Genomic DNA, 23,906 nt, shown 5'->3' with positions numbered 1-23,906 from the left:
AATTTCAATCTAGAAATGGCACCTTTTAATGCACGTAAACAATACAACGGCATGTTACGGCATGTTTTGGTTAAAAGTAAGCCCGTGTAATTGAGTTGTAACCATGCTGTGTATTCAGCAACATGTACAGATAAATTTCCCAGCATCCCATTAAATAGGAACTCAGAAGAATTACAACCCTCTGCATGCAGAGTGCACTCTCCCATCACATGTGCAGCCAACACGACTGTCTGAGCCAAAGGACTGCATGCTCTCACATAACCTTCGATTATATTACTGCAGTGAATACATTTCATATTTTCAGTTAACCAGCAGATAGCCTAACAGTTTGTAGCTTGTTAACACCTTCTGCTAGTTTTTGCTAGCTAGCTGTTACCATGTGGGCTGTAGCTTGATTGAGCATGCTAATTGAGGAGTTTAAATTAATCTATTTCCATTCATTCTACAAATGATTAGCAATTATAATGATTTAAACCCTAAGTCTGCACACAGCACCACATTGTCGGCTCGAATTCAGCAGTGCTTTACCCCATAACTTTGTCAAATTAATGGATTTGTTCATGAGCAAAGGGCTTAGAGTCAACTCATTTCATTAAAGTTCAACTCAGCTGAGGGTTTACAATTATGTCTGCTTATGAGATGATAAAAGGTTTGTCGCTATCTGCCTATGACATGGCAAATACAGCCTGCGGAAATAACCCCTATATTTCCATTTAATTCCCGTTATTGCCTGTTAATTCCCATGGAAAGTTTCCACCTTGAATATTCCCAGAGTTTTGCAACCCAACACGTTTATTATGTTGTGTGTTGTGTTTTATTACATGTGATATTTTTACCTCACAGAAGCACATTATGGGACGAACAATACCAACCACACATTGTGAGAAAATGTGATTATTTTGTTCCACTCGTCTCCGGTAGTCTGGAGATCACAGCTGTCGCAGCAGTGACCTTGCCTCCAAGGTACAGTTATTATTGAATAATAGTATTTGTCTTGGGCCACTGTGGCCTTTAGGAGGACAAAAGGACAGGAGACTATACTGTCTGCTGCCAGGGAGACTTCTTCTACATTTTTTCTTTTTTAGTAATAACACTGGTACAGTAATACCACGGACAGTAATATTGTCCATGAAGCATAATACAGTCCAGATGTATCTTTATCTCAACATTATTCATGATCTGTTCGTTACCTGCTGTAGCAGACAGATAAAGAATAGAACAGAATAGAAAAGAAATAAGAGAATAAATGAAAGGAAATAGGAGTGTGGAGTCACTCTTTGCATAGTGAATGTCTCTCACTCACACAGAAACATCCTTACAAAGAAAAGTCATTTGGGATTTCTGCTGGATGAATAATTGAAGGACACACTTGAGTGAATATTAAACCTGGAGTAACATAATGTCATTATCTATAAATTAGAGACCTGTGCAGCGTGGCTGTTTCACAGCGAGGAAGTGACAAATCAATGAAAGATCCATCCTGATAAAACATGATGAAATATGACAGAACCGAAAGAGGACAGAAGCACTGTTATTCCGAGCAGTTTAATGATATCATCAGCCTAACTGATGAAGATGAGCAATAAGCCGGCACACCCCCGCTATTTATTAGCCGATGTTTCCCGACACCTCTGCCTGCTCCCGATGACGGTTTCAAAGTAAAGCCGAAAACTTGAAACCCAAATCAAGTTCCAAATCTCTTGAGAGCAAATTTCGGGAGCTCATGTCATTAGTCGGGACATTTTAATGCATTTCGAGGGCATGTAATCACTCAGGAAGGTTCTCTGGCCCATTAAACTATTGAACCGAGTCAACGGACCCCAGATCAGCTGAATCAGGTGGGTGAGGTCCCGACAACAAGAAATAAAAGCTGGAAACCACCATGAAAGAAATCATTTCACAACTCTGAATCAACTGAGCGTTTTCAACTCTTTTACACACTTTTATCAGTGTTTGCTGGGAACTATTATCCGTCAGCAGGCCACAGTCGGACACATTTCTCTCTAAAAACCCTCGGAGAAAATACAATACAATTGTTTTTTTCTTGAGAATTACTGGATGTTTTTTTTATCAGGCCTCTAAAATAAAACTGTGGATATAAGTGCACACAAACTGGTGACAATGGTTTGCAGCTAAAACGGTAAATGGACTGCTCTTACTCAGCACTTTTCTACCTTAACAGTCAAAGCACTTCACAATTCAGCCTCTCATTCACCCGTCACACAAACCGATGGCGGCGGACCTACCATGCTCAAGGACACTTCAACATGTGGACGGGAGGGCCGACTCCTTCTACCTGCTGAGCCACTCGCCCATAAATGAGGGGCCAAAAGGGCACAAACCAAAACAGACTGGGAACCACTACACTAATTGATTAACTGGATAATAAAAAGAATCAAGTTGAGACCCTAAAAGTGATCAAAGCCTGGAAAAGTCAGACTTATTACACCTTTAATTAAGGCTGTATTTGAAAAAGTAAGAATTTAACCTCAAACCAGTCTGGTTTTCTAGGTTTACTTTAATCTGCCGAACATCGGCGGGGTCAACGTCACGTGAACTGATGCGTGGATCAAAGCATGCATGTGATGAAAACACAGACCCGAACCCACAGCATTCACGCGTCACCCTCATCCACACTACTTCAAAATGATCATCCAAGAAACAGAAAACATCAGGAAAATACAGCCGGACACGATGTCTATGGGAGAGCAAGTCTGCAGGATAAAATGCCCTGTGGAGGATTATTTGGCAACAATCCTGTAATTAGTGTAAAAACAGAGTGCAACAACTGGCTTTAAAAACACACTTTCACATCACACAAGACTTGAAACTCTCAAAAAACCACTCTGACATCTCAAGTTTGGTTCTACAGCAGGAGGGTTTCTGATGGCACACTATTTGCCACCCAGTATTCGGTGTTATCTGACACCAGAGGAGACAATGGCAGGTGTCTGACAGAGGCTCAGCCAGTTGGTACCAAAACACAACCCTCAAAAAAGGGATCAAGAGTCCTGTGTTCCATCAGTTTAATATCCCCAACATCAGCCCCGGCCAAGCAGACAGCACTCGTCTGCCAAAAAAAACATATGGGATTCAGCTGAAGGGCTCCAGTTTTTCAAAAACAGTCTCTTTCAGTCTAAACTTCTTAAGGAGGTCGGTATGAACGTGCTTTCGTTTAAAAAAAAAAAAATTGAGGTACTGCAACGTTGAAAAAAGGTCTGAATTCAGCCAGGACACTGCCACCTTTCACCCTCGGTGTTGTTCAAAGGTGTGTTTGCTTTCAAAAATGTGAGCAAACCTTCGTCATCATTAGCTGCCATTTTCATCCCCAGCCTTTAAAGGAACTTTAAGGGGAAAAAATACACAAGTTCATTTCTTGTGATTTGCAGGAGAAGGGGGGGGGGGGGGGGGGGGGGGGGGGGGGGCGTACTGAAAGTCTTCAATCCCTTGGAGGAAAGTAGGAACTCTTTTTGAGAATGCTTAACAATAATAAACAGAAATCTGCAGAAATATTTCAGTGTTCTGTAGTAAATCTTATCTGTGTCCTCACTGCATGTCATCTTTCTCACATATCTGCAAGTTCAACCTCACGTGTATCTAAGCAGGTTTTGTTTTTGAAAAGAAAGAAATATGAGAAAGTCAAAACAGTTTACAGGTAATGAATCGAAATTAAGGAGAGTTTCTGGTGGAAGTGCCGGGCAGAGAGACGTGAAACAGGCTGCACTGTGAGAAACAATATGAGAATTTATTTTAGGTTCGTCTTTTTGTGCTGCTCCGCCAAACAGAGCAAACATTTACCGACGGCTTCGAGTAAGCGGTGAGGAGTCCACACTTGACTTAAAATAAAACCTCACGCCAGTGAATGGCCCTCAATGTCTGTCTGTAACGACAACAGAAAATGTGGGCTCCTCTTAAGTTTATATAGGTCATGATTAAAAATGTTTAAACACATAAATATCAATAAAAGCAGTACACACTGAGCTGAACCCTCGACGGCTGAGGAGAAAACTTGGAAGAAATAGCTTGGCTTTGCATATCTTGGTGTGCCTCCCCTCCTGTACCTCAAACCATATACCCAAACAGCTCTGGGGTCAAGCCTCTGCAACAAGTCTTGGCTAAGTCAATAAGGAACATTAAGAACTATTAGTGAATAAAACTCTTGTGCCCGACTACAGTTCACTGCAAAGAGGAACTGGCTCACTTTCTTTTTCTAATCAAATAGGATATTTTCTTTGCTTTTTTTTTTTTCCCCCTCCACAGCAGCTCCAGATATGTCAGGAGCTGTGCACGTCCAGAATGCTCTTTTATGTCTCCAGGGCCAAAAGTTTAGGCCACTGAACACACGTAGCTCTAAGCAAAACATTAGCATATCTTATTTGCTCATTTTGTCACTCCTCATGAATCTCAGCGTTGTAAACGTTTTGCTGGAGGAGGAGGAGGAGGAGGAGGAGGAGGAGGAGGAGGAGGAGGAGGAGGTGTTAAGGCTGCCTGGCTGGACTGACAGCGAAGGATCAGGAGAGGTTTCAGTTAAAATGTCCACCAACAGGCAGGGGTTCTGCTCTGAAAGGATACTCTAACTGATGCATTACCCATCAGGCCTGCAGTGTTTACACTTGCGAGTCTCACACACCACAGACGTAGCAGTGCCTCACCCTGTTGGCTGGCAGAGCTGATTATGCAACATGACACACATTAAGAGGTGGCCAAGTTTTACAGAGCCGCTGGCGAGGTAAAGGTTAATATCAACAGTCAGACATCCAGTCAGAGCTGTCCTGAGGTCAGCTCTGCCTCTGTCTGTTTGTATCTGTCAGTCGATCGGTCGGTCCGTCTGCCAAGGCCTGCTGAGAAGAAAAAAAAAAAAAGTTCTCCTTCATGCAACACAGGGTAAGAGGAGGTTTTTGTTCCAGCTGTCCTGCTTCATGGAAACAAATGAGAGAGGCTGAAGCAGTATTTCATGGTTGCTTTAAGGCATTTCCAGGCAGCTTACAGTTTGTATGTCAAGATGAAATAAAAGCTGGTACTTCATGGCACGTAGATGTACTTCATGCTGCTGCTGAGAGTCTGATTTTTATTTTATTTTTTTTCCCCCCCTCTCACATGTGACACAGATCAGATGTTTCGTAATCAGCTGCAATTGGAAAAACCTGCGCGCAGTTCAGAGCCACATGGATATACGACACCAAATCCAACAAAAACCTCTATTTGAACGCTCAAATCGCTATCTGTCAGCGACGCAATGACAATAAGGAGAAGATGTCACTTTCCGTTTTCTTGTCCAAATTTGAGTCCTTTCCTAATAAATACCTTCCACTAAGACCAGTCTGATAATCACTGTATGTTTTCCTACATACAGCTGGAGCATGTGTGTTGAAAGTATATTTACATATATATATATATATATATATATATATATATATATATATGTGACTGTAAATCACATTCACATTGTTTGACTCCTGACCAGCTCTAACTTAAGAAAATACAGCCTGCGGGGTTCTGTAATACCTCCCGCAGTGCTTCATATAGTTTTCTACAGTATCTTGTATAATATCAGTGCAGATCAGAGGGGTTTTGGGTAGAATTTTAACAGCTTTTCTTTGCTGTCGTGGGCCAGCCTGAGATCCAGTCCCCCCCCCCCCCCCATTTGTCTCTGTGTGTCTGTCTGGGCGAGGCTACTCCACCTGCTCTGGAGCACCGGTGATCAGCACACCTGCTTCTCATCATCCAATCGACCCAGCAGTAGATCTAACCCGGCTCTCCCGCCAGTATTCGCCAGATTGCTCCGTCAGCTACGGCGGTATTATGCTATCAGGCCGACTAAGCTCTCTGAGTTTCCTTGTTGCTTACTCTCAGCGTAGCTCCTGCTCCTGTCTCATCACTCGCTGTGATCACCTCCACCTCAAGGCCACTTTATTAAACTGTTTAAACTTTGTTTAAAGTTCAGTGTTCTTACCTCAACACAAACTGACCTTTTTTTTTTTTTAACCTAAAGCAACAAATGAAACAGTTGGCTGTTGTTTATTAGTTTGTTCACAGCAGTTAAGACTCCACTGGGACACGTATGGATAAGCCTTATCAAGGAATATATGTAATTTAAAGTCGAGATTACAATGCTGTATAGAGTGAAGCTGCATTGTAAATTTTCTGGGAATTTAATTAAGAATATTTATACATATTTTTATGTATATATATATCTGAGCACGGAGGTTTATTCTTGACCTTCTGTGATCAAGTAATCTCAACACAAAGGTGCACTTACTAGTTTTTCTCTGAGCTTTCAAGCACATCTTACTGTCGTGTGATATATGGGGGGGGCAGGCGTGTTTATATATAAGATAACGTGATGGGGATGTGTGATTTTGGCTGATTCAGTGAATTAAATACCTGACAAATCAAGGTACTTCATCACACTGATGCAAAAATCCTGTAAATCCAATACAACATAAGCCACAATGGCCCAGTACAAGCAGAGGTGTTAAGGGATGTAATGTCACCAGTTTACAAATGTCCTTAATCTCACATACCACCAAACTCTGCTTCAGCTGTGTTAAGTGTTTTCAACAGCTCAATACAATAAATAATGAGCTACAACAAATCAACTTTCTCAGTAAAGCCCAGCAAACATAACATGAAAGCATTACATAACAAGACCAACAGTCTAAAGCCATGCATGTAGCTTCGTGAGGCCGTACAAAGGTGCTTTGAGCTATATGCTAATGTCTGCATGCTAACAAGCCGACGTTTAGCAGGTTTACCATGTTCACCGTCTTAGTTTAGCGCGTTAACATGCTAACATTTGCTAATTAAGCACAAAGTACAGCTAAGGCTGATGGGAATGTCATTCGTTTTGCAGGTATTTGGCCTTAAACTGAAGTATTGGACACATTTGAACAGATGGTGGCGCTAGAAGAAAAGTCAGAGGAGCACCAAAGTTATTACACTTTATCCTGAGGGGGGCATGAATGTGTGCACCAAATATCTTGGCAACCCATCCAGCAGTTGTCGAGACATTTCACTCAAAAGCACAAATGTCAACCTCATGGTGGAAAAGTGAGGATTCATCCTCTGGCAACCATGAACGTCTGCACCAAATTTCATCCATCTAATCATTGTTGAAATATTTCATATATTACCAAAGTTGTGGACAGTCATTGCCATCTCTACAGCCTTTCCGCCAGCAGAGCTAAGCAGATGACTTAAGTGGTGTTTAGGATCCATCTTAATGCTTAATTCAAAACTCACACCAGAAGTGAAATGAGTCGTACAGTTACTTCTAATCTGCAAGGGTTTCATTTCAACATCACTGCGAGTAAATACGTGTCTTATATCCTCGAGGACACATTAAGAGTCATCCAAAACAACAAATCAGCTCCAGCTGCATCAATTTAAAAGCTAAACTCAAGCTCACTGGTGGCTGAACATATTTCAACGTTTGCCTCAGAAGGCTGGGAGGGAAATTAAAAGTTTGAATGTTTTAGAGGCCTGGGGCTCCATTACCGTTCTTGTCATTTATAACAGCGTGAGGGAGATACTCATCTCAAATCAGTTTGAGAAACAGATCATTAACTTTTATTCCTCGATCATCTTCCCTGCTCCGCACGGCTGGACAGAAAACAGACGCAGACTTTAGTGCCTAAGTCCAAAAATACATCAGACGTGAGAAACTTCCCCTCTTTTCCTTTCAGGGTAACGACTCCACAATAAAACATCTGCAGTATGTGAACCATCAACTCTGTGACAAGGGAACCCCGGGAGCACCCGAGTGTACATGAGGAGAGGCCAGAGTCTTGTTGGGGGAGGAAGAAGATGGGAACGATACAGCATACATCCACTCCTGACATCTCGAGGTCACTCGCATTCCTTCGTTGTTTGCTCTTAAAGAGCCACGTGCTGTATGTTTCATCAACGTCCCTCCGTCTGACTGTTTACGATGGCCGTACTGTACTTTTAAATCTACCGTCCTTTCACAAAAACCCTCCATACAGACCAGGTGTGTTTCAAGTATCAAACACTGTCATTATATCCGGAAGCAAATGCCTTCATGTTTCCAAAGACAGTGAAAAAAGTTGAAAAGACAGCCCCACGTTTTTTAAAGATTTCAGCTCAACACCAGCTTGTATGTCTGCTCTTTCATCTTCACATGCACAGGAGACAGAAAATGGGTTCAGGGTTGTAAGTTTTTGGATCTTTATCAGTCTAATCGATCTGCACGAAAAGGTCCACACATTAAAAATACCAAAGAGCGTCAGAGACACACGGCTGCAGTGTTTCACAAACAAGACTGTCTGCTGCTGAGATCAGGACTTTCATTTCAGTCGAGACCTAAACACCAGCATTCCTCCTTTTCATGTAAATATCAGAGATTTTCAAACTCAATTATTGTTAAAGGGAAAAAAAGCCACTTAAAATGTCTTAAATAAAGTATTTTTCCCCCTTGTTTTATCCAAGCCCACAAATATTAAGTTTATAATCATATAAGACAAAGAAAAGCATCAAATCCTCCCATTTGGAAAGGCTTAAGTGTTTGGCCACCATAAGAAGATGCCATCTCCATACCTGTAAAGCAATCTGGCAGTCCATCCAGTGTAACCAATTCTTGAAAAGTTTATGTTCAAATGAATCCACAACAAAGTTCCTGCACTCCAGAGAGTCTCATCAACACCATTAACTCTGCGAAAACTCCTGCACACTGTCGACCCCTTGTACTCGTTTTAGTTACGACGTTTTGGTCCTCAGACCTTCAGCTGATTGAATCTGGTCCGATGGACTTCTGAGAACCAGTGTGCAGGTTCAAGAATAGTCAAGGGTGTTAAAGGGTTAATAGGAGCCAGATTTGTGAAATATAAATAAACATAATAGCTTGTCTCATAGTTAGGGTGACTGTACCGGCTTCCTCTGCTCAAGAAGTCAAAACTTTTAAAATGTAGAGCCTTAAGTCTGGTAATGAGTTGGAAAATGATTCAGGTCTTGAAGTGAAATCATTATCATAAATCTTTGAAGTGAACATGAGAAATAAATGGGCTAATGGGCTGACAGACTCTGCTTTGCACCACATTTGAATGTGCCCTCTGCTGTGACCCCGAAGGATTTGTGTCTGCCCCCCCACATTCGACTGAAAGACTAAAGAAAGCGTTGATATATTTCATTTGCTCTTATCAAGACACCCCTCTCCCTGGTTTCTCTGACATGCATGCAACGTGAAGGCCGTCTCCCACACAGGCCGGCAAAGATCACCCTCGCTTCACCCCCACGCTGGAGCAGAGGAAGTATCTGCCTCATAAGCATTTAGCAGTCAAGCTGCCTGCCTGCCTGCCTGCTCCAGTAAAGACTTCCAGACAGCAGCCTGGCTATAATTAAGAAACAGTAAAACACACACCTAGCGAGGGCTAGGGCTACCACTTGAGATCAAAGAGCACTGGCCCTCAACGACAGGCTTTTTCATCAGCAACCGCTGGTTTGGTGAGTGTTTGATCTCGAGTTATGTGGTCCTGCGTGCTCTGCGTTTAAGCTGCAAACAATGTGAAGAGAAAAGATGATCACGCTCTGCATTACAGCAGCCGGTCGACCAAGCTGTAAAGGTCTGAGACCACACTGAAAATCTCAAATATTTTGATTCTGCACTATTTTTAGGTCAGCAATCCTATTTAAGCAAATTTGTGGCATTGACCAACGTAGCTCCTTCGTACAAAAGGTCAGATTTCTTTGAGTTGTATCCCTTCCATCGAAGCATGCGTTCAGACGACACTCAGGTGGATTTGATCTACTCGTCGGAGGCTGGTTCAAGTAACTCTGCTAGCAGCCAGTGTTCATCTGTTATAAATATGGGTAACAGATCATTGCTTACTAAGTAGCATTGTGTCAGAAGTCATATTGTTATTCTGAGCAAAGAGGGGCTTTCTCAGTGTCAAATCACGGCCAGACTAAAGGTTTCTAAGGGGGGCAGTGCATGGAACTCTAAAACGCTTTGCAGAAACAGGGTCAGTTGTATCCAAAGAACAATCAGGCAAACCAAAAGTGACCACAGAGCATCAGAAGATCAATACATCAAGCTCAGTTTGCTGATACATAAAAAAAAAGCAACTTAATCACAGAATCTGCTGAACAAAGAACGCAAGACTGTCAAAAGGGGAAACAAGGCCAAACGCTTGAGAGAGGGTTTAGAAACTGCTACTCGTCCTCTTGAGACCACTACAAGACAGCCTGCGTTTGACAGGACATTCACAGATTGGAGTTAAATGTTTCTGAATCCTCAAACTTTGTGATTATTTCCAGGTTTACATGACAATATTTGAGATTTTCAATGTGGTCTCAGACTTTTGGACCCCACTGTGTATATATATATATATGTATAAAATATTTAGGATTGTATAGTACAATAGTACAGTGTAGGCTAATACATTTTTGGTTTTCACTGATTTACCAAAAAATAACATAATTTCATGTCCCAAAACAGTTTACAGTAAATGGAGCCCTCCTAATTTGCCTCCAGAAATAGAGTGAAGAGAAAAAGCATGAATGAGGTGTTGACAGTGAGCCCATTAAACCTGTTTGAGTGTTTGAGGTGCCAGCAGTGGGTTTTAATCAGATGTGACCCGCGTTTTACCTCATTGAGTTTTGTATAGTCCTTTAGGTTTTCACAGATTTTCCACCAAACATGGCCAATTTTCTTTAAAAGGCAGATTTTATGTCCCATAACATCCAAAATGTGCTACTTCCTGCCACAACAGGGCACTGATCTGATCATCTCTTCTGATGTTGACAGCTCAGAAAATACTTCCAGTAATAGAAAGTGAAGAAAGAATTTCCCAGAGTCCCTTTTAAATAAGTATAAAAATAAGAAATGGCTACACTGCATAGTATTTGAGCTGCCAATAGTATTTTAAAAGACTTAAGCTGGATTTTTGCATTATTAATACTTCTTATTTGTTTTAAACCAAAAAATGCTGGCACTGGTCACAGCAGTTCACAGTAAATGAGGTCCTCTTGTGATGTTGACAGCTTAGAAAATACTTCCGGTCGGACAAAGCGACAAGAAAGATTGGGAGAAAAAGAACAAATGAGCTGCTGACTGTGTGCCACTCTCTCTCTTGAATATGGTGTCAACATTACTTTCATAATTTGCCAAGATTTTTTTATGACGTTTTACAATAAAAACAAGCACTAATAAATTCCTGGATTTTATCAGCATAGTGTGGTACAATCCTTTTGGTTTTCACTGATAAATAACACTTCAGGTGTCAGGTCAGATTAAACGAACCTTCCCCCAGATTTAGTAGTTTTGTCTTTAATAATTAAATAATAGTATGGTACACTATAGCGTGATATCATACAGTGTTGTATGAAGCAGCAGTCTTTTCAAATCAGCCTTCCACTGGCCATAGAGACTGAGCTTTGATGGCTGCTGGCGTCTTCAAAGTGACATCCTGCCACAACAGTATTTACAAAGCAAAACTCTCACATCCTGTGTGGCCCCCCTCTCAGGCCTGAATCTCCTGCGAGGTTCAACTATAAATGTCTTGGAGAGACTGAATCTGCCCAAGTGATGAACCGCTTCCTCCTGCTCCAATCAAAGGAAATGGCCAAATCCTGCAGTGCAGAGGAGTGACTTAAAGGTCAGACTGGCATTATCTTTGTTTCGGACATGCGCTTCACACTGACGTTGTACTATTTTAAGAGATTATATTCAGGAGTTCACACAGGGACGCTGCCGTTCAGAAAGAAATTAGTAAAGTCGGCGGACTGCTTTGATATTATCTTTCAATCAATCTTATCTTGCATGTATCGTAAGCACTGTCAGTTCACTGTCAGTGGCTTTGCCGTTGAAATATTACACCAAGCAGTGACGGAGACAGAATTTTGCTTTAACAGTAAATAAATGCAAATACATCTTAAAGAAAAAACTACGCCAACATATTGTCCCATGAGCTCACAAGCTCACAAGCTTGCTAACTGACAGTTAACAAGCAGTTGCCAAGCCCTTCACTATTAACAAGCTTTTTACTTCTTCAATAAAACTCAACTGAATCGAATGATGTACAACCCCGACACCAGGGGCAGAAAACAGCCCAGTACAGAGCTAGCTAGCGTGTTAGCGGTTAGCTCGTCAGCAACGGCATTTTGGCAACTAGTCCTGACAGTAGTCACTACGTCACCAAGCTACTGACATGCAGATTTATTTTGCTGTGCCGCTTTCTGGTGTGACCCGGGCAAACAGTAGACCTCTGTGGGATCAGGGACAAATAGCTTTGATAAAGTAACCTGCAGCTGTATAACAGGTCAAAACTATTGTGATTTTTACATAAAAAGTTGGGTAAAGGAAACTATGTGACCGAATCACGGAGTAACGCGCCGAGTACTGAAGTCACAAATGGGGCTGGACATCCGTCTTTACGTTATTTATTTATAATGTGAGACAAACACGACATTAAGTGTAGCAAGTGGATTCCAAAATTAACAGCACAATGGGTCCTAAGGGACAGGGAGCATAGGTTTGAGCGCTAACATTAGCGAGCTAGGCTAACTAGCTTCCACTTTCTGAGTGGAACACAAACATAAGGGCACAACGGGTCCTCCCAAATGTTGTAGAGGCAGAGACAGCTTAAATCACTCATGGTTGATGATAGTAACGCTTTGTGGATTTGTTGAAAACAAAACATCTGGTATCGTGTTTGTAGGCTACGCTAGGCGTTAGCAGCTGCCACGCTAGCAACTCTGCCTGTCTGTGTTTCCACAAATATATAAAAACAAACGCTTTTATTCTATTTTTACATTTTTATTTTTTTAAATAATGGCTGTAGTTTCATTGTAGTTTTCTGCTGCTACACTTGGTTCAGTGTGTGTGAGCGTGATGCTTCCTGATGATACTGTGACAGACACATAAGCTCCTTTGGTGTGCAAAGATAAAAATCAATACGCTGATAGATATTCATGTTGTATTAAATCTCCTCTGGGGGCAAAAGAAAAAAAGATTTAATAACTGAGTTGCGTGAGTCATGCTGCAAGATGTGATTCTGATTCTATATATAACTTGGAAAAACAAAATGTCCTTTAATTGCTTCTCTGCAGAGCTGCCTGTCAGACGTTAAACATCACAAGAATATTTTAATAGACATAGAGGCATCAATCTAAAGTGAAAGCCAATGATGTACAGTTTGTTATAGACAGAAAAGCTGTGTGATTTCATATTAAATATGGGATATTTAAAACGTTTTAGCTGAAATATTTGATGATTAATTGACAGAAAATTCGAACATTTTGATAATGGCAACAATTCACTGGTTTCATCATCTTAAATGTGAATATTTGCTGGTTTTCTTAGTAGTAAACTGAATATCTTTGGGTTTTAGACTTTAGCTCGGTCAAAACAACCAATATAGCATGAGGTCATGACTGAAGATGTTTTATCAGGAAGTTAAAGAGCCTGTTTCATGAGATCTTTAAAGAAAAAAATGTAGTCATCTGTCATTTGGACTGAAGCCACTGTCGTTATTCCTGCCTCACTCCAAACCTGTTTTCACACCTTCTGATTGTCGGGTGGGTTTAAAGAAGTGTTTCAGATCTAGTTTTTATATTTAGTTTCAGATGGAGGAAGCAGAAAAGTGTTTTCTTGCAGATCTTATAGTGCAACAGCTTCCTGGAGAGCTTATAAACTTATGAACTCCTTTTAATACTATTTATCACAGACAGGCGTTTCAGGTGCATTTACTGTGGCTCCTATTAGCTGGGAAGGGCAATTATCTGGATGGAATTAATTGATTTTCCTTTTATGTATAAAAGCACTATAACCTCTGTTTCGAATAGTATTATGTAATATGATCATATATAATTATCATCACTATTATAGCCATTTACAATGCCAGGAGGGTCTGCAGTTAAAAATAAAGTGTGATTTCCTCCATTGTAGGGATGCACACCATTAGTCGGTGAAACGTTCTACCCTCGGTTAAACTAATAATTAATATTTTATTAACAATGCCACTTGCCGGGGGTTTATTTTTATTCTAAATGTTATTTGTTAACTTTTATTTAATGAGCTGTTGTCATGTTTCGTAGGATAATGTGCGGTGTTAAGTGCCACACATTTCAGCAGCATTTAAAAATACGATTTAGTTATTGAAGAAATTGTGATTAAAGGTTTCAAATGGCTCTTAAATACGCGTAATATGTTTTCAGGCAGTGTTTAACTTTATCGATTTAATTGTGCTCAACTGTTTAACAAGTGTTGTCTTCCTTTTTAAATTTAAATTTCTGTTCCATCAACAGTGAAAGCAGTCGTCTTATGTCGTCAGGAACTCTTATTTCAGCCTCCATCTGGGAAGAGACACACTACATGTTGTTTTTATGACATCATATGATGGTACACTCAAGTTTCATGCAAAACCCAAAACACTTGACTTCTTGTGAATCAACTTGTTTAAATTTTCCAGGGCAGTCAGCCCATTTTTCATGAAAAAAAAGGAAAGAAAACACAGGTCACTGTCAAAACCTCTCACTCCCACGCCTGCCTGTGAGAATCTCTGTCTACATGTGCTGCCTTGATACAAGAGTTGTACTGTGGAGAGAATAAAGTGAACCCCTGCAGAGCACCTTTTTCCGGAGGACACACACACACACACACACGCAGGCTGTTCATTCATGTTTCACAGTGATTTAAGTTAAAGAGGCTCTCGCTCACTATCATCATATCCACGTGTCACTCTTTCAAGTGAAGGGGACTGCTTCCAGAGGTGCTGCCTTTTGGTATGCAGCAGTGAAGGCTGCACTTGATGTTGCAGCTTTACAAAAGCAGCACCAGTGCAATCCTAAACTCCAGTAGTCTGTTACAGCTAGTAGTTGAACAGATGAAGTAAAGGCTTGTGTCTTTTTATTACAATCAAAAATTCTCCCCAAGAACAAAACCAACAATGAATTCATCCCGCCAAGTCCTGCCTGAGCAGCCACAGCCGGTCGCAGCTCGTGTCTTCATGCCTTAAAAACCTCCACCGTCGTCCAAAATTATTAAAAAGGCAACATCGCTGTGAGGCTGTACTCAGTCACAGCGGTGCTTTAAACTAAATGCTAACGTCAGCTAACATGCTCACAGTGACAATGCTAACATGTTGAAAAACTGAATTTTTGACCTGATAATGGGGCTAGATGAAAAGTCAGATGTTCAGAGGAACTCATGGGCAATTTATCCTGCAGGCAACGTGAATGTACGTATCAAATTAAATGGCAATTCATCAAATAGTTGCTGAGATATTTCACTCAAACCCAAATATGTCGACCTGCTGGAGGCAGCAGAGAAAATCACCAAGTAGGACTCATCGTTTGAGAACCATGAATGTCTGTACAGAATTTTGTGCCTATCCATCTGGTACATGTGGAGATATTTCACTGGATAAGTGATGAATTTGGCCTGCTGGTGGTGGAACATGAAGAGTCAGAGTATCACCAAAGTCAGTAGGATTCAACCTCTGGGAACCACGAAACGTCTGTACAAAAGCACATCAAACATAGCAATCCATCCAATAGTCTTTCAGATATTGTAGTCTGGTGTAAAGTGGTGGCCCGACTGTCATTGTGTGGCTAAAAATTTCACTGGAGCTGTAAATTAAATTCACCAAGTGACCGTCTTATTTTTTATTACAAATCTGACCTTTTTTTTCCCTGAAATCCAGCACAGGAGCAGCGAACCTGTTTGCTCTTTGGGAATAACCATCACAAAACAGAGCAATATCTTTCTCCAGAGAGTACTCCTTAGTTGGATAAATTGGTCGTTGTTTCCTGCAGTTAATAATCAAAAGATAAAATAACCCCCAGCTTTATCTTTTTAACATGAATGCCTATCAGGTGTCATGAGTTACAGTACATCCTTTGTGTTGCGTCTACAGCGTTTCAGCAAGAGAACTTAATTTGAAGGTCTTGGCTAACTGAGTCTTTTCCTTGAATGCAGAGATGTTTCGTTGGCCTCCCCTAAGAGATTCTGGCCCAGGTCATTCCCCAATTACTACTCAAGTGTTTTATGAGGGGTGATGGGGAGGATAGGTCTGCAGACTTTTGTGGAGCACAAAGGGAACTCGTGTTTTATGTTGGGAAGAGGTTGGGGGGAAAATCCGTTGGGTTTGTGGGTGCAATGGATGGCCACTCACCCGTCACAAACTTCTGCACAAAAAGCTATTCCGTCTGCCCGCCTGAAGAATATCTCCGAGAACAATGTGCTGTAAAAATGTCGAGTGCTGACGTAAATAAAGGCTAAACTCAGGAGTTACGGACATCTTAAATCCATTAGTGTCAGTTGATAAGGTCACGCCACTTTTGTAATGAAAAGACAGGGTTTGACGGGGTGGGGGACTAAGGAGCTTTATGGGTGAGGAGGACTTACCAGTCCGTCACAGTTGTTTATGGCAACCGCGGCCCCGGGGACGTCTGTGATGTCGCCGATAAAGGTGCAGTCTGTCTTTAGCAGCTCACGATGCAGTATCCTCTCCGTCCCGCTGGTGGGTTCAGTCTGGTTGGAGCCTGCATCGTCACCCACGCTGTCGCTGGCGTTCCCGATGCCTCGGACCTCATCGTGCCACTCCACCATCGCCCCCGGAGCCACCAGCCGGTAGTTTGGGCGCAGGCGGAGGTGGAACTCCTTCCCGAAGGCGGAGATGTTGAAGAAAAGTTTCTGTTCAGATTCACCAGTCGAAAACACCTCCCTCTTGACGCGCTGCTTGTGAGTGGCAGAGAGCAGGTGTGACAGGTAGTGTCCATGAGAGTCGGTGCTGAAGGGAGTGACGAGGCCGTATTCCTTCAGCCGGCTCCTCAGCTGGTCTGTAAGGCAACACAATGACAATGAGACCTTTATTTCCCCCCCCCCCAAGGCACCAGGAAGTGCAACATCTATTTTCTTATTAAACATTTTGTTTAAACTTTGAAACTGTCAAAAAAATAGTAGAAAGAATCATCACAAGCTTCCAGAGTCTGAGCAACAGTCCAAAACCCAATGACATTTAAATCAAAATGATACAAAACCAAAGAAAAGCAGCAGATCCTCACGTCTGAGAAGCTGGAATGTTTTGTTCTGCTATTTTTGCCAATTAATTACTTATGATGAAGTTTGTATCAACTGATTTATTAAAGCACGAGATCTAACGTCAGGTCTTTCCCCGAGGCTGTAGTCCATGTTATTGCTAACATCAACATCACTATCATCCTTATCATCATTAAAGATCATCTTTAAGATGCACAGGAGTTAATTCTCCTTAGAGGCAGGATTTGGATTTAACAAAGCTGCAACGCTATCATGGCAGAGTTAGTTTGCTGCTCTGCCTTGATGGAGTTTGATTGGCTAGTACAGTGGACATTGATTGGATTGACGAGCCTGCATTTCTTTGTAATGACTCCCATGTTGTGCCAGTCCATTGCTCATTGAAATGAATGAGGAGGCTGTGATTTCTCTGTGCTACCATCGTTCTATACATGGCCAAACCTCTCTCTTTTAAACCCTGATGCTTTTAGACCTGCAGGCTGAAGCATTTCAGCTAGACAGCATAAAGAAAAACCTTCCAGGAGTTCTTGAGAAGCCGTTGCTGCCATTAACATGTCCAAGATAAATACCTAACACACAAAAATATGCATCCTATACTCGTCGGGCCCTCGTTGGTTGGCTAATTTGTGGTCAACTCAATTGTACAAGGAAATCTGTGGGCCTTAAAAGGAAATTTCCACCCAGACGTGGTTTGCTTTTTCAAATGTGCGCAATGGCAAACAAAAAATCTTTGGTTGGTTTTTTGGTTGGGGAAAAAAAATGTACCATGAATATCGAAACCTTGTAATCATCTTGTATGTTTTGACTAGAAGACATTCAAACAGGTGTCAATGGTGAAACTAAAATTACACGTCTGAGGAAATGACATGCTTTACAAATCATAGTGTTGCGTCCTCTGGACAAATGTGATGTAAAAAAAAAAAAAGAAGAAAGAAGAAGAAGAAGAAACATGCAGATATCATACAGCCAATTTGATGATAAACTGATAAATGCCACATTAAGCCTTGAGGGGTGTAAGCAGCCCGATCACACTGACTTTGCTCAATGTTTCCATATCTGTGCAAACTTAACACTTTTGTCATAACTCAACAACCAAAGCAAACTGCAGGCACGTGTCTGTTTCTGAACATGCAAAAGCATGAAAGGCCCTTTTTACAGGTCAAATACCTCACAGTTACAACCTGTTAACTTTAGTCTTTCTGCAAACACGGAGTTAGTTGTTTGATACCGACACGTGAAGCCGTTGTGTGGGACTGATGCAAGTTTAGATAAAGTATTACATATTTCCCCAGTTTGCTTTTTGCAAGAAAGCTGGTGTGACAAATCTCTAAGGGATGAAGAAGTTATGGAGCCATGGGTCAAAGAGGAGCCAAGAATTAGCTCCGTTCATTAGTGAGTATTTGAAGAGCGGGGTTTCACTGCTTAATCCTCAGGAGGCCCGGGTCTAATCTCAAGAGACATTTCTCCTACTTAGAGGATGAAAAAGAGCAGATTTCTGTATGTTCTTCTACTTTATTCAGACCTACAACGCAGGTGCATTTTGATCTTTTCCCTGAAGTCCCTGAAAACTTTATTCTATAAATCTTATGTCTATACATCATTAAATATTCACGACAAAATAAGACAATTAAGAAAAAACATCTTCAGTTACCATTTATTTACATTATAATTCTTAAGATTTACATGAAATCAAATCCATTTTTTATACTATTTATAGTTGGCCAATGAATGCATTCACATTCACTAGTTATCTCTCTATTTAGCAGTTTTTACCAGTAGTGGTGGAGTCCGCCATTCCCGCACTGATGCATATTGCCAACCTCCAGCACAACTTTATGTCACTGATAACAGTTTAACAATTTACTGTTCGCACTCTTTACACCATGTCAGAGGTGTATCAAGTCACTTCCTACAGCTGCTGCTTCACATTAAAAGCGTTCAACTGGCAAATCACGGGGTGGCTCTTATTGTGAAGTAGCCACAGGAAAAGCAATGCGTCACTGTGGTTAGCACCGGCCGCGATCATTCTTCAGAAACACATCCACAAAAAGTCATTTTCGTAATTTTCATTTAAGATTTCTGTGAGGGAGTAACGGAAACAGAGGGAACAGCCACCGTCAGCTGATGAAAAGTTACAGGCAACAGGCTGCACACCTCCACCTCCTCAGCAAGGTCACCAACTTTACTGTTCCCCCGTTGTTGTGTGGAAAATGGCTCTCTATTCCTCTGAAGGGTTACTTCTTTAAAAAGCTCAATACATAATAATAACTAACAAAAACTGAGCTTAGGTTGGAAGATAACAGCGTGTTCATGTAGAACGTCAGACGGAGAAATATGATTTCAAGGCCTATGAATTCTTTTACGACCTGCTAATCCATAAAAGTCCAGGCCGACGTTAGCAAATGAAATGGGATTAGAGGAAATTTAGAGAAAAACCGCATGCCTCAAATTCATTTTCAGTGCTGGTCATTTAAGTATAGAGCGTATTCTTATGAGAGCCTGACATTTAAAGGAACATTCACTTTGAAAAGACCTTAAAGTTTTGAGGGAACAAGTTGACGCAAGTAAGAACTGAGCTGCAAATATTGGACTGTGGATTGAGATGCTAACTTTTGTTACTTAATGCTATCAATACTTTTACTTCTAATCTATGAAAGTTTGATCCATTTTCATGCTCTGCTCCTGATTTTGTATGTCTTATAATTTGATATTTATTGTTGTTGTTTTGTTTTTTAGTTTGTTTGTTTGTTTGTCACATTTGGTATTGTTTAATTATTGTGTTTTTTGTTAAATGTTTTGTCTGATTGTGCCCATATTGTTTTAGTGTCGTTGAGAAACCCCCTTTGAAAACAAGATGGTACATCTCAAGGCGTTATTCCAAATAAAGAATTTGCCAATATATGCTTGGGAGCCATCGGCCCTTAAGTTCATGTGTTTGTTTGCTTGTTTGTTGGAGACATTTGGTGGAACGCCATTGGCCGAAGAATACGAGATTACCTTTTTTGGTGCGGATGGCGCCACCATGTGGTCGTTTATATGAGCTCATGACTCCTGAACTATGACGTGCAGATGCAGATGTGTGTACTTCTCTTTATTTCCTTTATCTCTTTTTCTTGTATTATCATTATCATTGTTATTTTCTTTTTTCTTTTTATCAAATATGGTCTGAAAGAAGGTGAATTGCTCTATTAAATTGAATGAAATAAAAATGTACTGATTGATTAAAGGCATGTCTGGTTTCCATGACCTCCGTGCCCTCAATAAATACCCATTCAGCAAAAGTTTGCGGGCTTGTTTGTGCAGACAAAGAGCAAAAATAAAAAGTGTCGTCCCTTCATACGAGTGCAGCCAGTCTATTTTCTGCTACTGTGAGTGGAAAGATTGGTCACTCTGCCTCTGCTATGATGGATTTCTCCATCTGCATTATTCTTGAGATCAGTGCTAAATGGCAGTTCTCCAAAGTCGTCCTCGATCTTTGATTGTGAGGGTCTGACCCTTAATGCCGACATTTACTGTAGCAAGTTTTAAGTTGCTTGAACAGCTTGTCTTTTCAAACCAGGAAAAACCCGGATAACCTGATTGGAGAAGCTTCAGCATGCACATGCTTCCATATAGAGAATGAAGGGTACCTGAATGGTTTGAGGATTAAGAAAATGATGTGAACCATATGCTATGGCCTTCACAGTCACCAGATCTCATCCCACTGGGATAATTTGGGATATTTTGGAGCGGCATGTTACGCAACTCTGCACCACCTTCATCAAAACACCAAATGAGGGAATATCTTTCGGATGGCGTTCAGAAACTCGGAGAATCTACGCCAAGGAGTATTGAAAATGTTCTGGAGGCTTGAGGTGGCCTTACTAAAACTCTTTATGTTGGGCTGCGGTCAAATAGTCAAAACAATGACATCTTATGTCTTTTCCTAAACACTCTTCCTCGACGGGAAACGTTATGAGGTCAAGGAAAGATGTGAAGGAGAATTCAGGAGGACTCAGGAAAAGACAACCGCGGTGCACGAACGCTAGGCTACGTAATTATGTGACGCGGATGTTATTGACGTGGGTCTGCCGTGGTCGCTTTAAATGTTGCTGCCACAAGGAATTGTGGGACGGCATTATCTCCTTTCATTTAGAGAAAATGAAAACTTGTGAGCTTGAACACACCACAGAGACTTTAGCCAGTGGAGTGGGGGGGGGGGGGGGACAAAACCAACAAACCAATCATTTTCACATCACCATGAATATGATTGCACACGCTTGTCATGAGCTTAAGGTGTCAGACAATTCAGTTTGTACGATGTGTTGCCTGACTATGTCTAAAAGGCAAAAGTGTTTACAGCCGTTCTAAATGGCCACACTTGAAGGCAAAAAGCCTGTCGTCATAGAGACCAACTGGACAAATCGGGATAACTGCGCACTTTCAGACAGTCTCTCCTCAGGCATTCGTGGTGTTGATTGTAAACACCAAAATGTGAAGCACGAGAGCTTGATATATGTGTTTAAACCATTTCTGCTTTCACACCTCAGCACACCTTGGTGGCTGCGGCGAAGACTTTCAGATTGCCAGTTTCAGTTTGCGGTGTAGGGTCAGCTGAATGTTACAAGCAGTACGATCCATCCGGCAAGCACTTCAGTCGAAGCATACTGACGCCTTCAGAGCCCCGACACACCCGGCTGCCCTCAAAGAACTGACTCTGAATGAGTGATGCTTCACCTCAACTCCAACGCTCGCGAACAGACCGCAAAGACCAGCTGACCTCCGGGATGGATGGAGGCGCCGTGCTTACAGGAGATGAGAAAACTAGTCTGTGCACCTGGCCAATTGCTGCGCAAAATGGACATTATTGCTGGATTTTCTGACACCAGTTCGGCCGAAAGGTGGTTTCAGACGATCGGACAAGCACTTTGTGTGAAGAATCCTTTAGATTACAATTAAGAATGCGACAAAAAGTTGAAACTTAACCAGTAAACTTGACCAGTTTTGCTTTGTTTTGCACTTATCCCAAACCTCTCTTTCATTTTTCTGTCAGGTTATACGAGTGTTCCAAGTCAGATTCACCAAACTGTCTCAACAACCTGATGAATGCCCACCTGCTGATAAGGAGGTGGACTTTCATGGTACGTGACCATTAGCATAATGGACGCCCCTAAAATTGCCTTGAGGCCGAACCCGCTCCATTTGAGGGAAGGTTTTTGCTCTCAAAAAAAAAAATGTTACCAAGGTGTAAAAAGAAGAACTTTACATCGTGGAGCGTCAGCATAACACATTTAGCAGCGTCAGTAGTTGTATTAGGAGACCCAAACGAATTGGAACACTTTAATTTGAACATAGCTGTCAGCGACGTGCTGTGACTGAAATAAAGATAACATGAAGTCGCTAAAGCAAAGTGGTCTATGACTTCGATGTAAGGCGGTCAAGAGATATATTGAGTGAACGGTACACTGACAAGACGGCAACGGCCTCTTAGCCATATATGTAAGTTCTCGTGCCAAAATATGCCAATAAAATCTGTTCATGACTGGATCTGTACCCTTCGTGAACTTTGGAGAAAAGTTTTTGGAACAAAATATGTTCACAAGTGGTTCTTGCATGAGGCCCGCTGACTTTAACTTGTGGAAGAAGAAGAAGAAAAGTCAGGTGAAAGTTTAAGAGAAACCACACTTAGTGGGTGAAATAACTGCTTTACAAGGCTGATAATGGCTGAGAGGCGCCAATGGTGGCAAACTACAAGCGACGGGCGCGACCACAGACGCCCACCGGGGTCCAACTGGCAGCTGTCATGTTGCTGCGTGAGGGCCCTCGAGGTGTTCGGAAGACAACGGCGGGAGTAAAAGGATCCTACGTGGACGCTGTTGCAGCTCACTTGTTTCTTAACCTCAGAATGGATAACAGATGTGCAGGATTTAGAAGTGGAATTTTCTTTCCTGTATAACAAAGCCCTTGAAGCAGCTCGCTCATGTAATATAAGTGTGTGTGTGTGTGTGTAGGGGGAATGGTGGGTAACGGAGGGTAGAGTGGGGGGGGGGGGGTGTATTACAGAGCTCCTCACACACAAACTCCCCTCCCACTTTGATCTCCAGTGTAGCCAGGTTGTTCTCCTGAGTTTGTCTGCAGCAAAATCTACTTTCTAACAACTTGCATCTAATTATTAACAAGATGAACACAAAATTATCATTTAAAATAAATAAATAAATAAAAAAAAACAGGACTTACCCGCTCTATCTACTTCACCAGCCTGTGGGAGGGAAACAAACAAACAAACAAACAAACAAACAAAAAGCTCGTTAAATGCGGTACAAGCCAGAAGGAAATCATAACGTGGAGTCTGAGATGTCCAGCAGCAGCAACACTACCGCCCTGCAGCACTTTCCTGTAGGCTGCTTGTAAAGAGTTCACAAAAATGCCTCTTTTACATGTCTTATGTAACTAAACTCACGCGTCTGCAGCGTCGACATGTATTTGACAGAGGAAGCAGTGTGCGCGTTGAAAGTCTTCAGACACTCACAAACCTGCCACCTTTCTCTCTCAATGTCACATTAACGGGCTTCAGTCTCAATACTGCGCACAACAAGTCTGAGAGCAAAAGCAGCGATACAGACACTTACCTTGTCAGCTGCAGTCAACACAAATCCTACAAGTAGTAACGCTAGTGACAGGACAGCCATCACGAGTCTTAGATGATAAAGACAAAAAAAAACTTTATCCCAACGTCAAAAAAATGAAAATAAAGGGGGCAGAAAAAGAAAAAGTCTCTACGCAAGCGTGACCCGGCTCATTCAGCAGTTATCAGGGAGGATGTGCAGACCTCTGCTTCAGCTCAACAACAAAAAAAAACACTTTAAAGTGGTGAAAGTTTCATTAAAACTGGAGTGAGGCGAGTTGCGACACT

General features: G+C 41.6%; 1 protein-coding gene across 1 annotated transcript in view; it reads right to left on the bottom strand.

The window, feature by feature from the left end:
• The window catches only part of adamts3 (ADAM metallopeptidase with thrombospondin type 1 motif, 3), a 130,184-nt gene extending 106,502 nt beyond the window's left edge, over window positions 1-23,682 (bottom strand). The window contains exons 1-3 of the mRNA XM_070904185.1: window positions 23,623-23,682; window positions 23,231-23,252; window positions 16,364-16,797 (exon numbers count right to left, since the gene is read on the bottom strand). Coding sequence (XP_070760286.1) covers window positions 16,364-16,797; window positions 23,231-23,252; window positions 23,623-23,682 — 516 coding nt within the window. The remainder of the gene's footprint in view (window positions 1-16,363; window positions 16,798-23,230; window positions 23,253-23,622) is intronic.
• Window positions 23,683-23,906: the final 224 nt, after the last annotated feature.

Source organism: Enoplosus armatus, chromosome 4 (genome assembly GCF_043641665.1).
Source record: "Enoplosus armatus isolate fEnoArm2 chromosome 4, fEnoArm2.hap1, whole genome shotgun sequence".
Lineage (NCBI taxonomy): Eukaryota > Metazoa > Chordata > Actinopteri > Centrarchiformes > Enoplosidae > Enoplosus > Enoplosus armatus.
The sequence above is the reverse complement of the archived record's forward strand: the minus strand, read 5'-3'. Positions and strand labels throughout refer to the sequence as shown.